This window comes from Salvelinus namaycush, chromosome 34, assembly GCF_016432855.1.
Source record: "Salvelinus namaycush isolate Seneca chromosome 34, SaNama_1.0, whole genome shotgun sequence".
NCBI lineage: Eukaryota > Metazoa > Chordata > Actinopteri > Salmoniformes > Salmonidae > Salvelinus > Salvelinus namaycush.
This window is the reverse complement of record NC_052340.1, coordinates 5,174,582-5,199,724: the sequence shown is the minus strand read 5'-3', so window position 1 is coordinate 5,199,724 and position 25,143 is coordinate 5,174,582. Positions and strand designations below refer to the sequence as shown.

General features: G+C 42.2%; 1 protein-coding gene across 1 annotated transcript; it reads right to left on the bottom strand.

Moving 5' to 3' along the window:
• Positions 1–929: 929 nt before the first annotated feature.
• On the bottom strand, positions 930–23,756 carry clptm1 (CLPTM1 regulator of GABA type A receptor forward trafficking). The gene is made up of 15 exons (XM_038973516.1): positions 23,692–23,756; positions 14,722–14,849; positions 12,002–12,125; positions 11,549–11,707; positions 11,331–11,448; positions 11,141–11,226; positions 10,907–11,027; positions 10,479–10,723; positions 10,209–10,302; positions 9,976–10,103; positions 9,761–9,823; positions 9,576–9,671; positions 9,334–9,469; positions 8,731–8,898; positions 930–1,896 (listed from the first exon to the last, which is right to left on the bottom strand). The coding sequence occupies exons 1-15, from the start codon at positions 23,734–23,736 to the stop codon at positions 1,697–1,699; spliced, it is 1,911 nt and encodes a 636-aa protein (XP_038829444.1). The 5' UTR covers positions 23,737–23,756; the 3' UTR covers positions 930–1,696.
• Between the last annotated feature and the right edge of the window lie 1,387 nt (positions 23,757–25,143).

The window sequence follows — 25,143 nt, the reverse complement described above, 5'->3', positions numbered from 1 at the left end:
ATGCCCATGATGCTCTGGATGAGACTGCCAAAACGAGGAAAAGGTAAGAATTTCTGGATTAACCACCTGTTAACTAAATTTAGTAAGGAATAAATTGACAAAATGTCCTTAAATTCACAATTCTGAGAACTGTCTTGGGTAAGTTGGAAATGTACACAATACCTGTTAGCAAAGGCGTCAGCTAAAGATGAGGAGCTTGCAAGGATTTGTAGTCTCGCATGTCGTCTACTTTGATGCTAATTAGCATTTTTAAAAGCTGAGAATAAATCGAGCCGAATATATTGATAAATCACCTTGCCCGAGAGAGATTTACACGGTTAATAACTCATCGCGCCCTGTTAAGCCTAAACAGCCCTTATTAAGTGTTTCTAAAAAATCCCCTATGGGAAAAATAAATAGTGGAAAAAAGTAATTATTTGTGTAGGTGTGTGACTTTACTGCGAGATGCCTTTATGCCAGCGTTTCCCAAACTCAGTCCTGGGGACCCAAAAGGGTGCATGTTTTGGTTTTTGCCCTAGCGCTACACAGCGGATTAAAATAATCTAAACTTGATTAGTTGATTATTTGAATGTGAAGTGCTAGGGGGAAAAACTAAAAAAGTACAGCCGTTGGGGTCCCCAGGACCTAGTTTGGGAAACACTGCTTTACACCATCTCACACTCAACAGTTTCCCGTGTGTATCGAGAATAGTCCACCACCCAAAGGACATCCAGACAACTGTGGGAAGCATAGGAGTCAGCATTGGCCAGCATCCCTGTTGTACGCTTTTGACACCTTGTAGCGTCCATGCCCCGGCGCTATGAGGCTGTTCTGAGGGCGGGTTGTTAATGTCTTAGGTGTTCTTAATGTTTTGTAGACTGTATGTCAAGGTGGTCCTGCTTGGCGTGTGAATGTAGTAAAACAATTCAAAAATCAGAAGTCCAGGCAAAAACACTTGTAAATCAGCTATTGCTAGACATTTTGACATGAGTATTAACATTACAAGCTGAGATTCTGTAGTTTCAGAACATACTAAATAAATTCTAATGACTGAAAACAGAAATCAAGTCATTAATAATATTAATATTTATATTAATACCTACAAGGCTGTTTTTTTTGTTCAAGTTTGGAACATCGACCATTTGTTTAAAAATGGAGGGTAGTCTGTCTTTCGGGGGTAGTGTTGGACAGGTCGTCCATCTTGGTTCCCTTCACCTCGCCCTTGGCTCTGGACACTTCCAGTTTCCTCCAGCACTACTCACCAATTTCCAGTTACCCCACCATGACACACTGCGTTCACACATGGAATGAAAAATTTAAATAAAAAAATAATCACAAGAAATCCAAAAATGTCGCAGATCTGAAAATACGGAGATATGTACTGCGACCTTCCACCCTCAACTGGGCCTCCCACATTCACAACCTTGCTTCCAAAACATTACTGTTACCCATTGAAAAAGATAAAGATTACAGTACATCACGTTTCACTTCACTTGAACTGCAAAAAAAAGAAAGAAAAAAAGGTGAGTCTACATTAATTACGATTTGCTGCAGATCGCCCACACAAAGAAGAGAGTTAAACAGCAAAATGTAGCGGTGTCCATGACAGAATACAATGACTCCTTTTCCCTGGCAAGTGACATTTCACTCTGCCTGGTTTCCACAGGTCCGCTTCGCCCCAGGAGCGAGGGCGAGAAAGGCGGATAGGCTGGTCATGTTAATCGTTCTTCTTCTCCTCCTCTGCTTTCTCTGTTATGGCGGCGACCTCCCCTGTGGCTGTGACCTCCCCCTGTGCTGTGCTGTCCTTGTTAGGGTCCACTCCAGTGGGTTCCGCTCCGCTGGTGCCAAATTCGTTCATCCGGTTGGGATCCACCCTGTAGATCCAGCGCTGGTACAGGTAGACAAAGAATACTACGTCTGTGGGAGGGAAACATAAGAGTTATTACAGGGAACCAGGGGTGTAATGTTCACTAAAACACATGGTTCAGTACGTATTGTGGTTTTGGGGTCACAGTTCGGTTTCGGTACAGCGGGAAAATTAAAATGCCAAAAGTTACTGTAGCAACATTTTTGGCCATTTAAGAAAATACAAAGTGTTGCTATTCCTGATTCCATGTATGATCATGAGTCATATAATGGCTGATTAGAGCACAAATCAGGAGTACCAACACTTTGCATTTTCTTAAATGAAAACAATAACTCAACAACAACACTAAAATAGAGTGCAATATGCGTGTGAAATCAATATGTAAACATGGCTCAGACATTGTACATTACGGACACCTTCCTAATATTCAGTTGACACCCCATGTGTCAATTGTCTCAAGGCTTGAGAATCCTTAACCTGTCCCTTTCATCTACACCAGGGATGAACCCGCAGAACATTTTGTAGCCGGCTGACCAACTCAGCCTGGGTCTCAACTTACTGTTGAGAGTTAGAATAATAGAAAACACAAGCTGCAATTAAAACATGTGGTTGTGCATCAGTCACTCACTCAATTAGCCGTTGTCAGCAAATAAATATTTGATTGTTTAGTTAGCTGGCCGCAAGACTATCTAAACTTGTAGTAAGCATGTTTCGAAATACCGACCGGGGTGGGGCACATTGATCACAAGTGATCATATTTAAAACTGCAAACATTTGCCTCCACCCTATGCCAAAATGTGTAGAATTGCAGGAAATGTACTTTAACAATATATATATTTTTATCCTTTAATTAGCCCTCTGTAGGCGTGGAGATCCATCTGTAGCAGGGATGGGCAACTCCAGTCCTCTGGGGCCTGATTGGTGTGTCACTTTTGCCCCAGTTAACACACCTGACTCCAACAATCAACTAATCATAATCTTCAGTTTAGAACGCAATTAGTTTAAATCAGCTGTGTTTGATAAGGATGGGGAAAAGTGTGACACCACTCTAGACCCCGAGGACTGGAGTTGCCCATCACTGATATGTAGTAAGCTCAACACATGGTGCATTGGCCAATTCATTGACAACGTCGGCTTTAGCTTGCTTAGATAGAGCGGGTCCTACCCGTGTGCTGAAATGGGTGCGAGAGGGCCAGTTTCTTAGTGGCTCAAGCACTGTCATGAGGTGCTGAATCCCCATATTCTCAACAACCAAGAATGGGCGCATATCTGCGGCAATAAACATGCTAAAGACAATCAGAAAGAATGTCTTTAACCCTGCTTTATAGTATAACTTGTTTTGAACAAAAGCTACAAATAAGTGAGTCACTCGGCCCTTTGCTGAAAAATAGAGCTGTCCATGGTTCTGAAACAATCTTCAGTGACCATTGAATTGTCGCCTTTCCCTATATGTTGCTTTGTGCAGAATTGAGGAAACATCAACTTAATTACACTGAACAAAAATATAAAACGCAACATGTGAAGTGTTGGTCCCATGTTTCATGAGCTGCAATGAAAGATACCAGAAATGTTTCATACGCACAAAAAGCTTTTCTCTCTAAATTGTTCAAATTTGTTTGCATCCCTGTTAGTGAACATTTCTCCTTTGCCAAGATAATCCATGCACCTCACAGGTGTGGCATATCAAGAAGCTGATTAAACAGCATGATCATTACACAGGCGTAGCTTGTGCTGGGGACAATAAAAGGCCACTAAAATGTTAACTTTTGTCACAACACATTGCCACAGATGTCTCAAGTCAAGGGAGCGTGCAATTGGCATGTTGATTGCAGGAATGTCCACCAGAGCTGTTGCGAAGTAATTTAAATGTTCATTTCTCTACCATAAGACGTCGTTTTAGAGAATTTGGCAGTACGTCCAACGGGCCTCACAACCGCAGACGTTGTGTGGGCGAGCGGTTTGCTGATGTCAACGTTGTGAAGAGAGTGCCCCATGGTGGCGGTAGGGTTGTGGTATGGGTAGGCATAAGCTACGGACCATGAACAATAACATTATATCGCGGGCAATTTCAATGCACAGAGTTATCGTGAGGGGGGGACAACATTCCACAGGTCAAAATCAACAGCCTGATCAACTGTTGCTGACAGGTGTATAAAATTGAGCACACAGCCATGCAATTTACGTAGACAAATTGGCAGTAGAATGGCCTTACTGAAGAGCTCAGTGACTTTCAACGTGGCACTGTCATAGGATGCCACCTTTCCAACAAGTCAGTTTGTCAAATTTCTGCCCTGCTAGAGCTGCCCCGGTCAACTGTAAGCGCTGTTATTGTGAAATGGAAACATCTAGGAGCAACAATGGTTCAGCCTCAAAGGGGTAGGCCACACAAGCTCACAGAATGGGACCGCCGAGTGCTGTAGCGCGTAAAAATTATGTCCTCGGTTGCAACACTCACTACCGAGTTCCAAACTGCCTCTGGAAGCAACGTCAGCACAAGAACTGTTTGTTGGGAGCTTCATGAAATGGGGTTCCATGGTTGAGCAACCGCACACAAGATTAAGATCACCATGCGCAATACCAAGTGTTGGCTGGAATGGTGTAAAGCTCGCCGCCATTGGACTCTGGAAACGCGTTCTCTGGAGTGATGACAGACGAATCTGGGTTTGGCGGGTGCTAGGAGAACGCTGCCTGAACCAATGCTTAGCGCCAACTTTAAAGTTTGGTGGAGGATGTGGCTGTTTTTCATGGTTCAGGCTAGGCCCCTTAGTTCCAGTGAAGGGAAATCTTAATGCTACAGAATACAATGACATTCAAGACGATTATGTGCTTCCAACTTTGTGGCAACAGTTTGGGGAAGGCACTTTACTGTTTCTGCATGACAATGCCCCCCGTGCACAAAGTGAGTTGCATACAGAAATGGTTTGTCGAGATAGGTGTGGAAGAACTTGACTGGCCTGCACAGAGCCCTGACCTCAACCCCAATGAACACCTTTGGGATGAATTGGAAAGCTGACTGCAAGCTAGTCTTAAATCGCCCAGCATGTGCCCGCAGCAATGTTCCAACATCTAGTGTAAAGCCTTCCCAGAAGTGTAGAGGCTGTTATAGAAGCAAAGGGGGGACCAAGTCCATACTAAAACGCCCATGATTTTGGAATGAGATGTTCAACGAGCATGTTTCCACATACACATGACCAAAAGTATGTCTACAGGAATGAGACAGATCCTGCTTCTGTTGCCTGTTTGAGAGTTTATTTAATAGTCTACTGACTCCGTGAGTACCAAGTATCACAACTGCAAAATGTTGGATAAATGTTGGGTAAAGCAAGCCGTCTGTTTTTAAAATCTTTGCTACGCTTTAATAAAAGGCTTTACAAATGTTTGTTAGAACAGATTCTCTGGTATTACTTGTGTTGTTTACACGGTTCCAAACAGGCAGAAAAAGTATTATAATCCAACACCATCTGTTTGTCACACATAATATGCAAGCAGCTCTCGCTTCTCTACCCTCCTTTTTCTTCATCTCCTTATTGTTATTACAATTATGATCCTCATTATAATATGTCATTCTATGGCTTCTTATAGTAGTAGCTCTGTATAACCACCACTGAGCTATAGGCCTAAGAGCACGTCCTGTTTAGTCTTAATATCGTAACTTGCTATGCATGAAGTCTCTCCAGTCTTAAGAGTTCCAACTAGTCGTTGACAGATTTAAAAAATAAAAAATGTAACCCTTATTTAACTCATTCTTATTTAGAACTAATTCTTATTTACAATGACGGCCTACAGGAGACCCCATAAGCTGACCTAACAGTTAAGTGTTCTAATTCTCAGAGTAATAAAACTGACACTCTGAAAGCTTAACCAAGTTTATTCTTCCCAGAGGATCAATACAGCTGCATTAGACACATGTTTCTACCACCACAAGTATATATACTCCAAGTTAGGCACTCCTCCTCTCCAATCCTTACATCTATTATGGTTCGACAGGAAGAGGAAGTAATAGGGTAATAAACCATCATTTCTCCCTTCAGGGGATCTGACCTGACCTCAACCCCTCATTTGCCTAATCCACAGATGTCCATCCGTATCCCCGACAGCAATCCTGTGACTTCCTCCCGTCCACCCAGCACATTCCAAAGCCATCTGGCTCCAACAGATAACTATCAACTTCTGATGTAAAAAACAGTTTCTAGGATAGCAATGTTCCAAGTTTAACCCAGAATTCAACAAGAGTTACCGGCAGGTATCTTGATTATAGAAAGAGGAAGTGGTTCCTGAGCCATAGACAGGCAATTGCTTTGGAGTTGTTAAAATAGTATTTTTTATAATTTCTATATGATGAACCCATTGGAATGGAAGAGGCGCAACGCTCGCTCACCACTAAAACTTTAGTTTCACTAAACAGGTTTAAAAGATTGACGTTTCGGCCTTCAATGGCCTCCTTCAGAATAATCACAAAGTGAAGGGACAAGTTCATGTTAGGGCATGGGGAAGGTAATTAAGGAGAAATCGTCAGCTCGTGCTGCTAATGAGACATGTGGTAGACCATACAGGTCGGTACTCAGGGTTTGGGGTACTATGGTCAATGTCTCCACCTTGTGATGAAATACAGAAGTGGAACCAGTAACTATTGGAAAACCGGGCAAGCTTTTTTCAACTATAGTAGGTGTAATTGATATACAACCATCACTATATAATGCATGTTGAATATGTTGGATATATAAACTCAGCAACAAAAAGAAACGTCCCTTTTTCAGGACCCTGTCTTTCAAAGATAATTTGTAAAAAAAATCCAAATAACTTCATGGAGTCATGTAGTAACCAAAAAAAGTGTTAAACAAATCCAAATATATTTTATATTTGAGATTCTTCAAAGTAGCCACCATTTGCCTTGATGACATATGGGAAACACTTCAATTAACAGGTGTGCCTTGTTAAACGTTAATTTGGGGAATTTCTTTCCTTCTTAATGCATTTGAGCCAATCAGTTGTGACAACGTAGGGGTGGTATACAGAAGATACCCCTTTTTGGTTAAAGACAAAGTCCATATGGCAATAAAAGCTCAAATAAGCAAAGAAAAAAAATAAAATTGTTTGTTGGTTGCACCTCGACTCACGTTGGTTGAGCACCCTCTAACTTCTTTCCATAGATGATCAACCCATAAATACATTTAGAACTACAGACAACAGTATTTTTTGCAATGTTCCGACCATAGGAACATTAATGGGATTCTTCTATAAACACTTCCTCATATGCAATTGAAACCAGTCTATATTTATCTCAACTGTCTTTCGTTGTCCAGCAGCCAAAGACACAATCCTAGTCATATTAACAACCCATGCTTGTGGATGCGTCTTTGGGTCTTTCCCTACTTCCAACATTTCTTTAGGATATTTTCATCTCTGTCATATGAAACCGCTCACATTTGCGGTGCACTTTCAGGAAGGGTGTCTTCCCCGCTAATTGCATTTTGGAACATTAGCGCTTATAGCCTACTGTAGTGTGTGCATTGCTGCGCTTACAATGTAAAGAAACAGCCTAATAGCCCATCAACATTTTAAGCAAAACGTTGTGATCTGTTGCATCAGCCTCATTGCTTTTTAAAAAGTTTTTTTTTTTAATGTAGTGGTTGTGTTCATTTGGGATCTATCAACTGTCCCAGACTATATTTGAAATATTTCTTTGTCGCACAGAAGGACACGCTGACCAATGGAATAGGTCAACTTTTCTACTGTAGATTGACGTAGGCTAGTGCTTTTGCCGTTCGTTAGGCCTACTCATCTTGTTGGACGACAAAAAGTAAAATGTGGACTGTTCTTCTGACATCTTTAATATGCGCCTCGGAATTCGATAAGGACGTGCGCCATTGCATCAGTTTGTCGTCACTTGCAGCCTACTTCGAAGCTGCGATAAGGACCCGATCACGTGATGGGCATTGGCTAATAAGAATTGAGATATCTGGCAATTGGCAGCTGGGAGAAGGGAATTCATATATTTTTTTTTTTTTAAATTAGGACGATTTGGAACACAACAAATACAATAATAGCACAGCCAGGATTAAAAAGAGACGCTTTCATTCGTGATTGCAATTGCTTTAGCCAACTTGTTGCAGTTAATTTATTGTTTAATTATTCAAGGCTCCCTTTTGTTACTTATTTTTTATAACTGAAACGCTTAAACGAAATGATCAAACCAAAAGATACAACAGTTCACCTGACAAGACTAAAGTTTGAAATATCTAACTCAATATCACAGACGTGATTTGCCCTGACGAAAATGCTTCAACCCCCTACAAATGACAATTATAATCCACATAATCAAAACAACCTTTAGGTCATGATGTACAGTATATACTTAATATCCAATAGAAAGTAGTATACGGTATTTGTTCATCAACATCTTTGTGTTTTCGTTACTAAAAAGAAGGGTAAAAATACTAGATAGAGTAGATGTGCTCAAATATGCCCTCTGGTGTTTTAAATGAGTATTAACTGCAAGCGCTGCGACTCACCGACATATCACAACATACCGTTCACTATACTGTAGTATGATTTCAAATGAGGAACCGCTGTAGTCGTTAACGGAACAGCCTGAACATGTTATTTTTCAGCTCAGATGTACTCAAAAAGGCATACAATGCAGCGTAGACATAGCCTGTAGGCCTAGTCTTATTACTTTCATATATTTTTGGGATGCATTCATTCAGGTCCACGATGTAGCCAGAAACAAACGGTTCGGTACGAATACGTGTACCGTTAAACCACTAAGGGAACTAGTTTTTATTTTATTTATTAACAATGGGATAGTCATTGTTAAGACCCGGAATGGGCTGTACTTAAGTCTATGAAATGTGTGTGTTGGAGGGCAGTGAGTGATAACGCACCGTCTCTGAGACATCCTATCCTGTACATCATGGGCATCTTGATGACAAAGGCGAACAGGTCGTCGATGAAGGTGTTCAGTGCCTTGTAGGTGAGCATCCTCCATGGGAGGTGGGCCACAGACTTCATCTTATAGTTGATGAACAGCTGTGGCGTCATCGTGATGAAACCTGAGCCAAATCACAAAGTAGACACGACGACGCATCAGATCAAAGAAACAATGAGCATCGCACTTAGTCCTCCTCCGACAGTGTCACTTAGGGTAGAATATCACTTAGGATGTCAATTAATAGAGACACATTTAGCAGAGAATGTGTTAACAAGGACAGACTATCAATAACTATAGACTTATGGGTCAATAAGGCAAGACTGTCTGCTTGGACAGACTGTCAATAGGGATCAGACTATGTAAATGAGGATTAAGACGGCATAGACTCTCACTTGTCCTGGACTGTGCAACTGATATTTAGCGATTTGATCATCACAGCATAGAAAAACGAGGAAAGGATGATTTTCAAAGACCAGAAAAATAGGAATTCCTTGAAAATCAGGCTTTAAAAAAAATGTATAATCACATTCCTGAACAATGACCACCAGTGACTCACCAAAGGTTAACAAGAAGCCATAGAGCATGCCCAGTACGAATGAGTACCAGCCTTTGTGCTCTTGGTACAACACACTGTAGACGGCATAGCACCCGAACAGAGGGTACAGCAGCCAAGAAAGGTACTTGAAAGCCATCTACGCAGAGGGAAGAGGACAGGACAAAAAAACATCAGTAGAAGATTTTCCATTCTAGCGGGCAATAAAAGCTATTGTATTGTGTGGTGTTGACGCGTTTCCTTACGTCGTCGAAGACTTTGGTGGAGGACTGCACGTACGTTGACTTGTCTTTTATTGATAAGCGTGGGAGGATCCCGAACAATTTGTTTTCTCTGTCCAACTAAGGGGAAACCGACATCCAGATTAGCTAACAAACAGGGATTCATTTGTGCAACCAAAAACAAGAGAAATACCTGTTCTCCATCTCACCTTGACATCCATGACCTTGGTGATCTTCCAGAAGTCGATGAGCAGGCCGATGAACACGCTGACCTGGATGTTAATGGGACACGAGATGGGGATTAGAAAAGGGACCACTCTGCTCTAGTACAATGGTCATGAATGACATGCGTACAGAGCCTGCCATGATTAATGACATTACAAAGGGTCTGGTCTTTATTTATATAAATGAAAAACCCACTGACCTGCACCACAAAGTTGGTCTCATTGTCCAGGATGTAGAGCAGCACCACCAGGGACTGGAACACCCCGAAGATGATGGAGCGCACAGAGAGACCCTCCATGGACTGCCTGCTGTTCCAGAACTGGATGTCTGACACACACACACACACACACCAGAATAGAAAGAACATCCCACCACACAAAATACATGTAATAGGCAGTTAAGCTGTGGGAAAAAGAAGCACAGTGAGCTCACCATTCTTGAATGCCAGGAACTCGAAGATGCTGTGAACGATTGAGACCACAATGGTCACGCCCAGGAGGTAGGGGTTGGTTTCCAGCAGGGCCACCTACAGAGACAACACAGTTCCTTAACAACGGTTACCAGGGAAACAACATGGAGTCCAGACTCGGGGACCAGTTTGATTCTAAGATGTGCTATATTGGAGGAGCAAAAGCAAAACAAAAATCTATATCTCCTTCTCTATTTACACCCTCCCCTGGCCTATGACCTCTAACCCCTGACCTTGACAGAGTCCTGGTCCTCGTCAGACTGCTCATAGGTGTCCTCTGGCAGGAAGTTCCATGGTGAGCGGGCATTCTGGGCAGCGTAGAGCTGCCAGCGCCACAGGGACAGCGGGCAGTAGGACAGGCGCAGAGGCAGCGACTGCAGGCTCTCATTGATGGGGTAGTAGTCTTTCTGCAGGTTCCAGTAGTCGTTGAAGTAGACGATAGGATAGTAGTCGCCGCTCACCGCGTCAAACTTCACATCTGTAGGGTTGGGGAGGGTAAAAAGAACGGGTTGAGAAAATGAGACAGACAGAATAGAGCAGTAAGTAAAAGGTATTTCAACTTTAGTTAGATATTTGTAAAGAAGCAGTAGAGCTCAACCCTCCTAGTACATGCTCTGGTATGACCCACTGAGACGCACGAGAATAGGTGGGTAGAGCTTACGTTGGTCCAGTGGAGGTGGGACCGAGCCCTTGACCCAGGCTGTATGGTCGTCCACCATGTTGATGGTGAGGTTGGGGTGCCAGTGGGAGATGATCTCCACTGGGCCGTGGCTCTCCGCTCGCTGGGGGGGGGGGATGGGAGAAAAGAGTAACGGCAGTCAATCAATACTGTGCGGACTGGGTTTACTGACCGAAAATAAAATAGGATCTATGCATCATGGTAAACACAGCTGACCTTGATCATCTCCGGGTCGGTCTCGGTCTCCCCCGTCAGCAGGTTCTTAGTCTTCACGAACTTCCTGCGTTTGAACTTGTTCAGCACTGAAAGAGTCAAAGAGTAAAACGTGAGTCAAACCACTGACATACTACTTTGACAAGGTCATGCATGCACCAGAGTGTGGGGGTGGGGGGGGTCAGTTACTTACTACGCGTGGCATGGACTGTCTCTAGCCGACGATACTGGCCCTTGCGTTTGGGGTCTGGGTGGAATCCAGTCTTCGTGAAATACACGTGGATGTAGAGGGAACCATTCATTTGCACCTTCTGTAGCACATAGGATCAGCGAAAGAGAGAGAGATTAGAAAATGGACATCCTACCTTCACTTCTCCCTCCTGCTCACTCTCCTACCCAGTCCCCCCTCACCTCTGGGATGTCCAGATCTATTGAGTGCTCATAGCAGCCGTCCCCATCTTCTCCAGTGTTCCAGTCTCCGTAGACCAGGTCTCTATGGAACCAGAACAGGGACTGTGTGTCGTTGAAGTCAGAGAACACCTCGTCCTGTGAGATGTACACATACAGGTCCTGAGGGCAAAAAGAAAACAGGTTATCATTTATTCTTCATGTTATCCATTTCCATATTCTTCTATTGACTCGTTCTCTTTTGCTGTGGCACAGCTTCTTTGTCCAGCAGTGTGAACTAATTACTGAGTTAATAAGCTAGCCAGGATCAAGCTCATCAACAGAGACAAGTTGTGCACACAACTCACCCAGAGAACTGAGCGGCAGACACAGACCAAAGGTCAACCAGGAAGTCAATACAATCACATGACCTGGGGTTAATCGCTTATGCAGAACGGTGTGAAAAGGCCGGCGTACCATGAGGCTTTCCTTGGGGAAAAGGTTTCGGCTGGGTAAATGCGGTGCCCCAGCCGGGGTACTGGGGTCTGGTGTAGAAGACCCTCTGCGGAACCAGCTACTGATGGCCCAGATGACAAAGATCCTGTGGAGGACGAGGAAAGAGAAGAAGAAAGTCAAGTTAGTCCAATTGAAACCAATTAAACTTTTAGTCAAATGTGTAAAAGGTTTTTTTTCTAAGTGGGATGCTTGGAACCATAGAAATAGAATTACATTTCTATGATTTGGGACCACCCAAATGACATCACCCCATTAAAGTTGAAATTTAAAACGGTTAAGGTAAGGGTCCCAACGATCCCACTTAGCATCTACCGTAAAGTATGTGTGACAAACAAAAGGTTGAGATAAAGACAAGTGTTTTTTTTATATCTTTAGCGTCAGTGTTGGAGGATTGATTACAGTTCCTTGGTGTCCACGTCACCAACAAACTATCATGGTCCAAACACACTAAGACAGTCATGAAGAGGGCACGACAATGCCTTCTTTATGACTGTCTTAGAGACAGGAGATTTGGCATGGGTCCCCAGATCCTTAAAAAGTTCCACAGCTGCACCATCGAGTGCATCCTGACCAGTTGCATCACAGGGAACTGCTCAGAATCCAACCGTAAGACACTGCAGAGGGTAGTGCGTACTAGAGGTCGACATGGCCGATTAATTAGGGTGGATTTCAAGCTTTCATAACAATCGATAATCTGCATTTTTGGGCGCTGATTATGGCCGATTACATTGCACACCACGAGTAGACTGCGTGGCAGGCTGTCCACCTGTTAGTGGAGTGCAGCAAGGAGCCAAGGTAAGTTGCTAACTAGCATTAAACTTATCTTATAAAAAAAACAAATCTTAACATAATCACTAGTTAACTACACATGGTTGATGATATTACTAGGTTAACTAACTTGTCCTGCGTTGCAAATAATCAATACGGTGTCTGTTAATTTATCATTGAATCACAGCCTACTTCGCCAAACTGGTGATGATTTAACAAGCGCATTCGCGAGAAAAAAAAAGGCCCTGGCTTTGCACCAATGTACTGAACCATAAACATCCATCCCTGTCTTAAAATCAATACACAAGTATATATTTTTTTAAACCTGCATACTTTAGTTAAGAAATGCATGTTAGCAGTCAATATTAACTCGGGAATTTGTGTCACTTCACTTGCGTTCTGTGCAAGCAGTCAGGGTATATGCAGCAGTTTGGGCCGCCTGGCTCGTTGCGAACTGTGTGAAGACCATTTCTTCCAAACAAAGACCATAATTAATTTGCTGGAATTGTACATAATTATGACATAATTATGTGCAATGTAACAGCAATATTTAGACTTATACCCTGACTAGACCGCTCGCGTTGCATGCGCACGTGTTGCAAAATACATTTTGAAATCTATATTAATCAATTATTGCGCGCGCGCCAACGAGCATCTGCGTTGCCAAGGGCTAAAATAGAAGTCAGTTCTATTTGTTACGCAGATCGTGCTGCAACTCCTGCCTCTCCCATCTCTTCATTGGTTATACCCACGTGGGTGACTGAAAGACGAACATGGTCGGTGGCGGTAATGCACCTACTTTATGAAAGTTGCCAATCGCAATATAAAGTCCAGAGAAGAAAAAACCTGGGAGGAGATGACTAGAAACGATTCGGTTGACCGTTTTGTGTGTGGATTAATTGTCGGAGTAGAGGACCTTGTGCATTTCAGGTAAAATAACAACTCAATGTTTATATCCCAGGACAAATTAGCTAGCAACAGCAAACTAGCTAAATAGGACAAATTAGCTAGCAAGTGCAAGCTAGCTGGCTAAATTGCCATAAATGTTTAATGCTTTTCAACCTGTTCCCAAATTAATGTAATTGGTTCAGAGTTTGTTTTGATATTTTAACCTGCGTGTCGTGATCGCGTTTGGTGTGGGGGGATAAAATACATTTATGCACGATGGCGCACGCGGTTTGGGTTCCGCGTGCTCCATCGTGTGCCTTGATTTCTGATGAAACCAAGATTGAACTCTTTGGCCTTAATGCCAATCGTGACATCTGGAGGAAACCTTGCACCATCCCTACGGTGAAGCATGTTGGTGGCAGCAACATGCAGTAGAATGTTTTTCAGCGGCAGGGACTGGGAGAGCAGTCAGAATCGAGGGAAAGATGAACGGAGAAAAGTACAGAGAGTTCCTTGATGAAAACCTGCTCAGGACCTCAGACTGGAGCAAAGGTTCACTTTCCAACCACACAGACAACGCAGGAGTGGCTAGGGGGGGACAAGTCTCTGAATGTCCTTGAGTGGCCCAGCAAGAAACCGGACTTGAACCCAATCAAACGTCTCTGGAGTGACCTGAAAATAGCTGTGCAGCGACGCTCCCCATCCAACCTGACAGTGCTTGAGAGGATCTGCAGAGAAGAATGGGAGAAACTCCCCAAATACAGTTACACCAAGCTTGTAGCATCATACCCAAGAAGACTCATGGCTGTAATTGCTGCCAAAGGTGCTTCAAACTACTAAGTAAAGGGGTCTGAATACTTGTGTAAATGTGATATTTCAGTTTTTGATTTCTCAGTACGGGGTAGTGCGTAGATTGATGAGCGAAAAAAACGATTTAATCAATTTTAGAATAAGGCTGTAGCGTAACAAAATATGGAAAAAGTAAAAGGGTCTGAATACTTTCCGTGTGCACATCTCTGACCCACCTGAAGAGGACTCCCTTTATGACCGACCATGCGTTGGCTGGTGGAGCCGGCGGTTGCTGTGCAGGGTCCACAGCAGCAGTCTGTACGGCCTGGCCATCCACGACTGCAACCGCGCCATTGCTGCTCACCTACACACACACACACACACACATCATCAAAATCAGGAGTGATGCACCGATATGACATTTTTGGCCGATACCGATATCCAATATTGTCCTTGCCAAAAACAAAAAGATACAAATAACCAGTATTTAAAATTTGTGCGGCCTTTTAAGCATTCTAGTACAGTTAAATAGGCACTGCATCTCAGTGAAAGAGGCGTCACTAAAGTCCCTGGTTCTAATCCAGGCAGTATCACATCCGGCCGTAGGGCGGTACACAATTGGCCCAGCTTCGTCCGGGCCATCATTGTAAATAAGAATTTGTTCTTAACTGACTTGCATAGTTAAATAAAAGGTTACACACAAAAAAGTTGTTGGCATTTACGTATGTCCCCATTACCAGTAAAACAATCAAAACATATTTCTTTCACTTTCTTGCTATTCTGTTCCGTTGTTCATTTGTTTCAAAATTTTACGTGGAGTTATTACGTCACGTACCTACGTTATATAGGTATGCACGGTAGCTTTGACATCGGTTTTTAACATCGGCGTTGAACTAGACATCGGCCAATAGCGATGTTGGCATTTTTTGCTAATATCGGCCGATTTCGATATGTTCACCGCTATATCGTGCATCCCTATCAATCAGGGAATCCTAAGATGGCGAAATATCCATCAAAAAGATATGCACAGGAGTGTTTCCATCAAACTGGCTTGTTACAGATGAAAAGCTGTGCGTGACGACATAAAAAAACACCTTTTCCACATCAGTTTTTTATTCGGTTCATGGAAACTTAAGTTCAATGCGATTCCATCGGTTGTCACAAAAACTGTTTCTATCAATAGCAAACTTGCCCAATCTTGTCTTGGTGCATGTTCTCTAGACAACACTGATAAAGTGGAATGTAGGGTGCAAAAATGTAAATAAAAAAAGCTATTTCAATAGCTAGGCAAAAGATATATGCTAATATTATCTGCATTAACAAAATATGTGCCTTTTCCCACCAGAGACGTGTTTCCATCAAATTGACTAGTTGTACGTGATGACGTAGTGCACAACTTTCGTGCTTAAGTGCCGTATAAAAAAATAGAAGTTAAAATGGGTTTCCATCGCATTTTCAACTCTACTGATGGTTTAAATGTTGCGTTATATAGCAAAAGTGCCCACCCTGGTATTGGCGCGTGCGCTCTAGCCAACAGCTCGCAGACAGTGCGGGTATGTCCTATACGAGATGATTATGGACAAAAGAGCAAGTTCATTTTTAATTTGTCATACAGCAGCCATCATGTCACTAGAATAAGACCCTCGATATTTATTGAAAAGGAGCATCAAGCTCATGACCTTGCACCACCACCCTCTGAAGTTCATTATTTATCTAGCCAAACTGCATGGTGTTCCGAGTCATAGTGGCAGGACCACATATCGCGTGACTCAAGTTTACTTCGATATGATGGTTATTATATCAATATGTGAGCATTAAAAAAAAAGTTGTTTCCACTGCCATTTCTTGCATAAAACATTTTACAGACAAAAAGATCTCACCATGTCTAACGAACAAAATGTCTGTCGTAAGGATGCAAACGTTGGTACATTTTGCAGCCGACTAACTGACCCTCATTAACCGGTCAACAATTTTTTCCCCCAAACAGTAAAATTACGTAACCAACAGAAAGTGCACAAATTGCTGGTTTGGGTAAGTATCCTTCAGTAGCGTTTGGACACCACGTACATTACCACTCATCACCGCTGCCCCGTCGCAGGTTTGTGCAACCAGCTTCTTGACATTCAGTGGCGCTAAGACTTTGGAGAGGCCAACACCAGTTTTGTCCTTCACCTCCACAAACTCGAAAAACCTCTCACACACACTGTTGTCCGGCAACATGTAGCGAGGCACTATTACCATCTTTGATTTACAGGAGACGTCAGTGGTCTCGTCTGCCTGTACAGACGCAAAAGGAGTCAGACACCTCCTTAGCTATAGCTTCTCTGTACACTTCATACATACAACCCCAAAATTTGTTTTGGATTGTGCTAGATGTACCCTTAACATTTGGTTGGTTGTCATAATGCCTTTGTAGCCTGTAATCTCCTTCACCCATGGTCTCAAAAATACACCGGAAACCGCCTGGCTTCAAGGAGTCAGCAGACTCGTAATTTTTATTTAACCAGGTAAAACCCATTGAGGTTAAAAACCTATTTTGCGAGGACGACCTGGCAAGAAGGCAAAACAGGTTAATAGCAGCATGTGCATAAAACATTACAGAAAAATACAGAACACACAAAATACAGTGTCACAAGTTAAAATTGAAGATTAGAAACAACTGCAGTTGTCAAACAGTGTTGTCGATCAGTCTTAAAAAAACAGACAAGGACACTAACTCCCCTACCTTTAAAATCTCCTAAAGCATGTTCCAAGATGAAGGGGCATTATGGGAATAAATCCCCCCCCCCCCCCCCCCCATCTCAGTTCTAGCCTTAGGAACAGACAAGGACAGCAGCGACTGTGAACGAAGACTATATTGAGTGACTGATCTGGTCAGTAAAGAACAGATACAAAGGGAGATGTACAAAGCGTTGATGGGACACAAAAGTGTACCCGTGCTTTAGCCTCTTGGGAGAGAGAGGTCCATTGCACCATAGCATACAGATCACAGTGATGGGTGAGTGATCTAGCGTTTGTAATAAATCTTAAAGCACCATGATAAACTCTGGACGCAGTGTAAGGTACTTGCTGAGGCCTGCATATAGACAATATCACCATAATCCAGCACTGATTTAAAAAAAGGGTCTTTGAACAAGATATTTTCTGACTAACATTGAAAAGCAAGATTTGTTGACTGCTAGCATTTCAGGTAAAAAAAACAACTCAATGTTTATATCACAGGACAAATTAGCTAGCAGCAGCAAGCTAGGTAAAAAGGCAAAATTAGCTAGCAAGTGCAAGATGCACTGAGTTTGAAGGTAGGCCTTGAAATACATCCACAGGTACACTTCCAATTGACTCAAATGATGTCAATTAGCCTATAAGAAGCTTTTAAAGCCATGACATCATTTTCTGGAATTCAGTGTATCAAACATTTGACCTACTGAAATTGTGATAGATCATTTCACTTATAATTCACTGTCTGTAAACAATTGTTGGAAAAATGACTTGTGTTATGCACAAAGTAGATGTCCTAACTGACTTGCCAAAACTATAGTTTGTTAACAAGACATTTGTGGAGTGGTTGAAAAACGAGTTTTAATGATTCCAAACTAAGTGTATGTAAACTTCCGACTTCAACTGTATATCTGTAAAAAGATAGTCTAGAAACTAAAGCTTTGGTTGTCTTCCTCTCAGGCTTCCATGTCTTCTCAATGTTCACCTCTTGAACATCAGACTGAGGCCTTATCTTCACTGTCACTTTCCAACCTTGTTGAGGATGTCAGACTCAAAAAGCCTCAAATTTTCCCGGATGGCCACCAATTTTTCAACCCTTGTATTGGTCAGCCTGTTGCGTGCTTTGGCGTGTGTTCCCAAACAAGGACCAGTTGCGCTCCGAGGTGGCTGATGTTGGTGGGATTTGGAGGATGATGGAGGCAACAGGGGAAAGAGCCTCAGATCCACAAAGTCCCTTCCACCAGGTGGCTGATGAGATATGTTGCCACGACTGCCATATTGCATCTCCATCCCAAAGCCCTTGCTTGGAAGTGTACTTCGCCAGACTGCCAAGAACCTTGCCCTCATCCAGGCCAAGGTGGCGAGATACAGTAGTGATGACACCATAGACCTTGTTCATCCCCACCCCAGACAGGTTGCTCTTGCCAGCATACTTGGGGTTCAACATGTACGCAGTGCAAATACCTTCTGTGGACCAAGGTCATTGATGACTACCTTCAGCTCACCTGCAACGTAGAGACCGGTGTGTCTGTTGTCCCTTGTGTCTGTGCTCTTGTAGAATACTAGTTGAGGGGTGGAGATGTAGTTAATTATTCCTTGCCCACAAACATTTGACCACCCATCAGAGATGATTGCAATACAGTCTGCTTTCTCTATGATTTGCTTGACCTTCACTTGAACTCTGTTGGACTCTGCATCCAGCAAATGAGTAGGTAAAGCATGTCTGGTTGGAGGGGTGTATGCTGGGCGAAGAACATTCAGAAATCTCTTCCAATACACATTGCCTGTGAGCATCAGAGGTGAACCAGTTGCATACACAGCTCGAGCAATACATTCATTAGCATTTCTCTGACTACATTCCTCCATTGAGTCAAAAAAACTTCTTATTCCAGGAGGACCATGAGCTGTTGCTATCGATTATGTGTCCAATTCATAATTTTCACCTCGAATATAAGTAGAGGGACTTTTGTCAGAGGTTGCTTGTTGTGAGCGCGGAGGGAACTTTATGCACTTGGCCAGATGATTCTGCATCTTTGTTGCATTCTTCACATGATTTGGCACGGTATTTGCAAATGTACACAGATTTTCCTTCTACATTAGATGCAGTGAAATGTCTCCACACATCAGATAGTGCCCGTGGCATTTTCCTGTAAAGATTAGAAAAACATTTGTAAAAAAATAAAAAATAAAATTCCATGTACAGATAAATAGTTAGGCAGTTAGATTAAACAACTCCTTTGTAAAGATAAATGTTTTAAAATTAAACATGTATGGAAACAGATGAATTAACACTCCTCAGTTAGCAGGCTCAAGCAAGCTAAAACCCACATGGTAGCAAAAACTAACAAGCAGAAATTGTTAACAAGTTAAAAATGATTTAAACAGACTTTGCTGTAGGCTACTATTTACTAGTTAACAAAAAATCATGTATGTCATAAAATATTCAACCCACCCAGTATTGTAATCAAAACTTACCAGAAAGCATGTAGTCCTTGGCTCAGACAGTGTAGTAGTGTGGGCTCAATAGCATCTCATTAGTGTGCAAGATCTTGAGAATCAGCTGTACATGTGATGGAAGAGTGCACTGCACATGTGATGGAAGAATGCACTGTGCATGCAGAGGGTTGCAATTCCATTAAATTGGGGATAGTTTAATTAAAATATGCCACAAAATCTAGAATTGCCTATGTGTATCCCATAAAAAAACATTCACTGTTATAAGATAACGTTTTGAAGGAATTTAAGCAAAATTCCCAGGCTTAACTTCCCATGGAAAGTTTCCCGGAAAGTTTCAGACCCTTTGCTACACTATTTCTAACCTAAAAATGTGGGGCTCAAAACAGGTGGGGCTCTGTTGCCACAGAGCTTCATACAGTCAAAAGGCTCTATGGTCTATTATTTAACATGCAACTGCTGTAATGAAGCAGCTAATAAAACGTCATTTTTAAACATTTGCCAAAACGCAATTCACGGGAATTTAATTTGAACAGGAGAGAAATTCTGATTAATGGCATGAGGAAGTTTAAAATAATTGCCTCCACGTTTCTATGAAGCAAGGTAAGACATGACTCATTATTTGATGTAAAATGTTCAGGTTTCAAACAAATATACTGCCGCAAACTCAAATTGCAAAGTGGTGAGTGACGCGCTGATTGCCTTCTTACCATTGACTAACGTTATAGCCTACGCACTCGAATGGGAGGCGTACTTTAATTACGAGTTGAGATCGAATTAAAAAAAATCAGAATCAGCTCCTTTTAAAATCGTGGCCTTCAAAGTTAACAATTCCAGATGCAATCGCATGTTATTTGTTGCGCAATGACTAGGCTGACAAAAGCACGTTTCTCATCGGTACAGGCTTTTTGACAGGTGATCGGCTATTCCGCTCCTCAAACTAGCCTCGGTATGCTGTGCGCGTGTGATAAGATGCATGACGACTAATGGAAATACACACGCCAATTTAATTCCACTAAATTATGCAAATGCACCTATATCATGACAGGTCAAATGTATTTTCAACAGCTAACCGTTTAATGGTTAACGTCCCTAGTCTGTCGGCATTTATAAAATTGTACTGAAACTTCCCGTTTCCATCACAGCTGTCGTGATTTTGCTTGCATAAAAACTGTGGATGGAAACGTGGTTACAGACAACAAAATTCACCCATGTCTGGTGTATTTTGTTTTGTCGACTGTAGGACATTTTGCCCAAAAGCTTCCAGTTTCCATGAACACTATAAGAAAAGATCATTGATTTTCCAGCATCAGCTACATTTTACCTAAAGTGAGCAAGAGAAAAAAAACAAAAAAAACAAACAAGGCTGACAGAAAGTAGCACTTCGGGGTTATCCAGTCTGCGACTCATTTCAAGAGCCACCAATGAATTATGTGAAACACTTATAAAGACAGTGATTTCCTGAGGTGTCTCAATGGTTTAAACTGCATTAATGTTCCCCTGAAAGCCTACTAGTAGGACCCATGATGACGTAGCTACTTTGATAGGATTTGACATGTAAGCAAAACCTGTCTAATTAAGTTGTATGGTCCAGAGTGAGTGCAGCATGAAGGAAGCATTCCAAGCCAAGAATGTGGCAGTCAGAAAGCCCAAGCAGTGGTGCATTTTTGCCCAGTGACACAAAAGACAAGCACACGCCAAGTCACAAGACAGGCCCCACGTTCTGAAAATCACATCTCCCCTCCATGTCACCAACACAAAAGGGATGGACAACAAGCCTCTAAGAACAAACTGCACTGACAGTCAAAAAGGTTTCAGTCAACACAGTGACCCCCATGGCCTAAGAGGCTGAAGCTAAACAGTGCTGCATGAGTGTTTTTGCGTGAAGGCAGCAGTTTCCTTATGATGTTAACTGACTGGAATGATTCCATTATCTGTGGCAGATGCCCCGTTTTGTTCCGGAGGGCACCCCAAGATGACACAGGATCCAAAATCCAACTGTGTTATCTACCCAGTAAGAAGTAATCCTTATAACTCACATTGTCAACTGGGGTTAACATTTTACCCACTACTAAATTCTGCCAATGGGACACAGAGTAAAAGCATTGAAAACAACCAATGGCTTTGCCTACTGCTATGAGAGGCAACACAGCCCTTATCTGTCAATCTTTCATGGAGGGAATCGGAAGACAGCTGCTGCCTTGGCTCCTGTAGCATTCCTCATTGGTTAGATGAGTTACAGTATCTGTGATAAGAGGACCAAACTGGTTCCTATGAGTGGGAGATACTTCTAGTTGATTATCCACTGCATTCACGAGTATCTGCACAAACAAGCCCCGGGGACCTTAAAGAACACCACTCTGAAGGTTAGCGTGGTAAGAGGGCCTCTAGTGGATGCGTTTCAAGTTGATTTAATAACCGAACACACCTGTCAAATCAGGAGGCTTGTTGAGACACAGCAAGACATTAGGCCCCCCCTTTCTTTATTTTTACATGCGTAGTCTCACAGTGGAAAGCAAATGTCACACGAACCAAAAATGAGTAATTGATCCGATCTGCTCAGAAGGGGATGACAGTCCCGTGGCATGCATGTGCACTGATGTTTGACTGAAGTCAACATTAGCTTGCTAACTGATGAGTAGTGACTAGCTTGCTAGCTAGTTAGCTAATAACTAACCAGAATATCCAACCCGCTTGCTTACAGATGCACTAGGGTCAGACAGGCTCACCGTGTAAATTGTTTAGATTATCCGGCATCTCACTTGGAAAACATACCTCAATTCAGGGTTGATAAATGCTTTGTACTCAGAATTGTCCCATTATCCCAACTGTTACAGGAGAAGATTGAATGACAGTTATCAGTAGCCACAGCAGCCATTATGGAATGGCATGTCGCGTTGAACAACAAAGAAGCAGATTGGCTGACACTGCAATTCCAAAATGGCTGCTATGGCTTGAGGATGAAAAGGGCAGTTTACCAGAAAAACAGCCTGGTCTCAGGCTAGACGTAACATAATAATTGTAAATCCAGGACACCCAAATTAGTACATTTTACATTTGGTACGGTTACATAAGACAGACAAATTAAAGTAGGGTAGTTGTTTGGGCATTTAACGCAAATGTCTAGCAACCCAAAGGTTACAAGTTCAAATCTCATCACAGACAACCAAAGCATTTTTAGCAACTTTAACTACTTTGCATGTTACCTAACTCTTTTAGCTAACCCTTCCAGCAAACTTCTCGGTGTAACAGTTTGGATAATGGGACAAATCGGAATACAGCACATTTATCATCCCTTGGATTGAGGTATGTTTCCCGAGCCATATCTTGCGCCAGCTCCACCGTGTCTTAATCTACACATGAATCCTGTCTGACCCCAGTGCACCTGTAAGCATGCGGGTCGGATCTGCTTGCTAGCTAATAAAATGCAACATCCATAACCAATTAGCTAACGAACTAAAATCTATAAAACACAGATGTTCGATCATTCTCAGCGTCGCGCTGTGATTCGTTTAGCACTCAGTTGAAAGTGATAGGCAGCAGACTAGCCTAGTGTATCAAGTAATAACTTTAGTCCATTGAAGAAGGCCGTGCGATTAAAGGTAATGATTGACAAATGATTCTGCTAACGAACGTTGGCTAGCTACATAGGCTGACGAAATATCATCGCCAGTCTAGCTAGCCACTCTTGTAGCTAACTAGCTAGGTTAAAACGGGCTAACCCAATCACCCACTGTCATGACGTGATCTGTTACCCCAAGTACCGACCTCATTATTTTGGTCAGAAATATGGTTGTCGACAGTTCTGTTGGCTTATCAGAAAATAACTAACTTGCAAGATGCTGTAACAAACGCACCGTGAAAGGCAGGGGGACGTTTTTAAACCGACCGGCATTGACAACGTCAAAAGCTCGCGTGTGAAACGATCACACTTCAATAACAATGTCTGCAGTGCCTACTACTCGAGTTAGCCATATGCCGATATTGGTACGTTCACACATGGAAGACAGTCATACAATTTAATTCATTTTTACCTCGCCGTTGGCTTGCGGAGAAGCTTCGGTCTCCTGCGACGCCATCTTCGCTGTCTCTGTCGCACACTGCTGGCAATGAAATCGCAGTCCTCGCGTGAGCTCAGATAGGTACATCATCAACGTGACGTTTTTTGCAAAGAAGCAAGTCGTCCCATGTTGGCATGAAGACATCAGTGCCTTATCTCTCTATTTCCAGCAGTCCCCTCTTTTAAACAATAGAGGAGACAGCAGCTTGTTATATCTGCTACACTCTCTTTACTGTATGTTCAGTGGTATGTTGTGCTTACAGTATTTGTGCCTGTTGTAACCCAGTACCTTTGTAAAAGAATACTTTGAAGTACTAGTTTTTTGTTGTATCTGCACCTTACCATGTATTTTGTTTTCCTACTTTTACATCAGTACATTCCTGAAGAAAATTACTTTTTACACCATTACATTTCCCTGACACCCAAAAGTACTCGTTACGTTTTTACAGAAAAATTCAAATTCACCCACTTATCAAGAGAACATCCCGGGTTATCCATACTGCCTCTGTTCCGGCAGACTCATTTAACACACATGCTTCCTTTGTAAATTGTGTTGGAGTGTGCCCCTGGCTATCCATAAATAAATACAAACCAAGAAAATTGTGCTGTCTGGTTTACTTAATATAAGGAATTTGAAATTATTTATACTTTTACTTATGATACTTAAGTATATTTGAGCAATTCAATTGACTTATGATACTTAAGTATATTTAAAACCAAATACTTTTAGACTTTTACTCAAATAGTATTTTACTGGGTGACTTTCAATTTTACTTCAGTCATTTTCTATTAAAATCAAATCTAACTTTATTGGTCACATACACATATTTAGCAGATGTTATTGTGGGTGTAGCGAAATGCTTGTGTTCCTAGCTCCAACAGTGCAGTAATATCTAACAATTCATTAAAATACACACACAAATCTAAAGTCAAATAATGGAGTAAATATATAAATATTATGACGGGCAATGTCGAAGTGGCATTGACTTAAATACAGTAGAATAGAATACAGTATATCAAATGAAATAAAATCTAACTTTATTTGTCACATGCGCCGAATACAACAAGTGTAGACTTTACCGTGAAATGCTTACTTACAAGCCCTTAACCAACGTATATACATATAAAATGAGTAAAGCAGTATGTAAACATTATTAAAGTGACTAGTGTTCCATTATTTATGTGACTAGTGATTCCATGACTATGTATATAGGGCAGCAGCCTCTAAGGTGTAGGGTTGAGTAACCAGGTGGTAGCCGGCTAGTGATGGCTATTTAACAGTCTAATGGCCTTGAGATAGAAGCTGTTTTTCAGTCTCTCGGTCCCAGCTTTGATGCACCTGTACTGACCTCGCCTTCTGGATGGTAGCGGGGTGAACAGGCCGTGGCTTGGGTGGATGATGTCCTTGATAATCTTTTTGGCCTTC

Excerpts from the sequence above, each read along its gene's own strand:
- clptm1 (XM_038973516.1), bottom strand. The coding sequence starts at position 23,736 with ATGGCGTCGCAGGAGACCGAAGCTTCTCCGCAAGCCAACGGCGAG. Across the intron at positions 14,850-23,691 it reads CTCCGCAAGCCAACGGCGAG|GTGAGCAGCAATGGCGCGGT; the intron begins GTAAAAATGAAT and ends GTGTGTGTGTAG. Across the intron at positions 8,899-9,333 it reads TGGCTTCTTGTTAACCTTTG|GTTTCATCACGATGACGCCA; the intron begins GTGAGTCACTGG and ends GATTTGGCTCAG.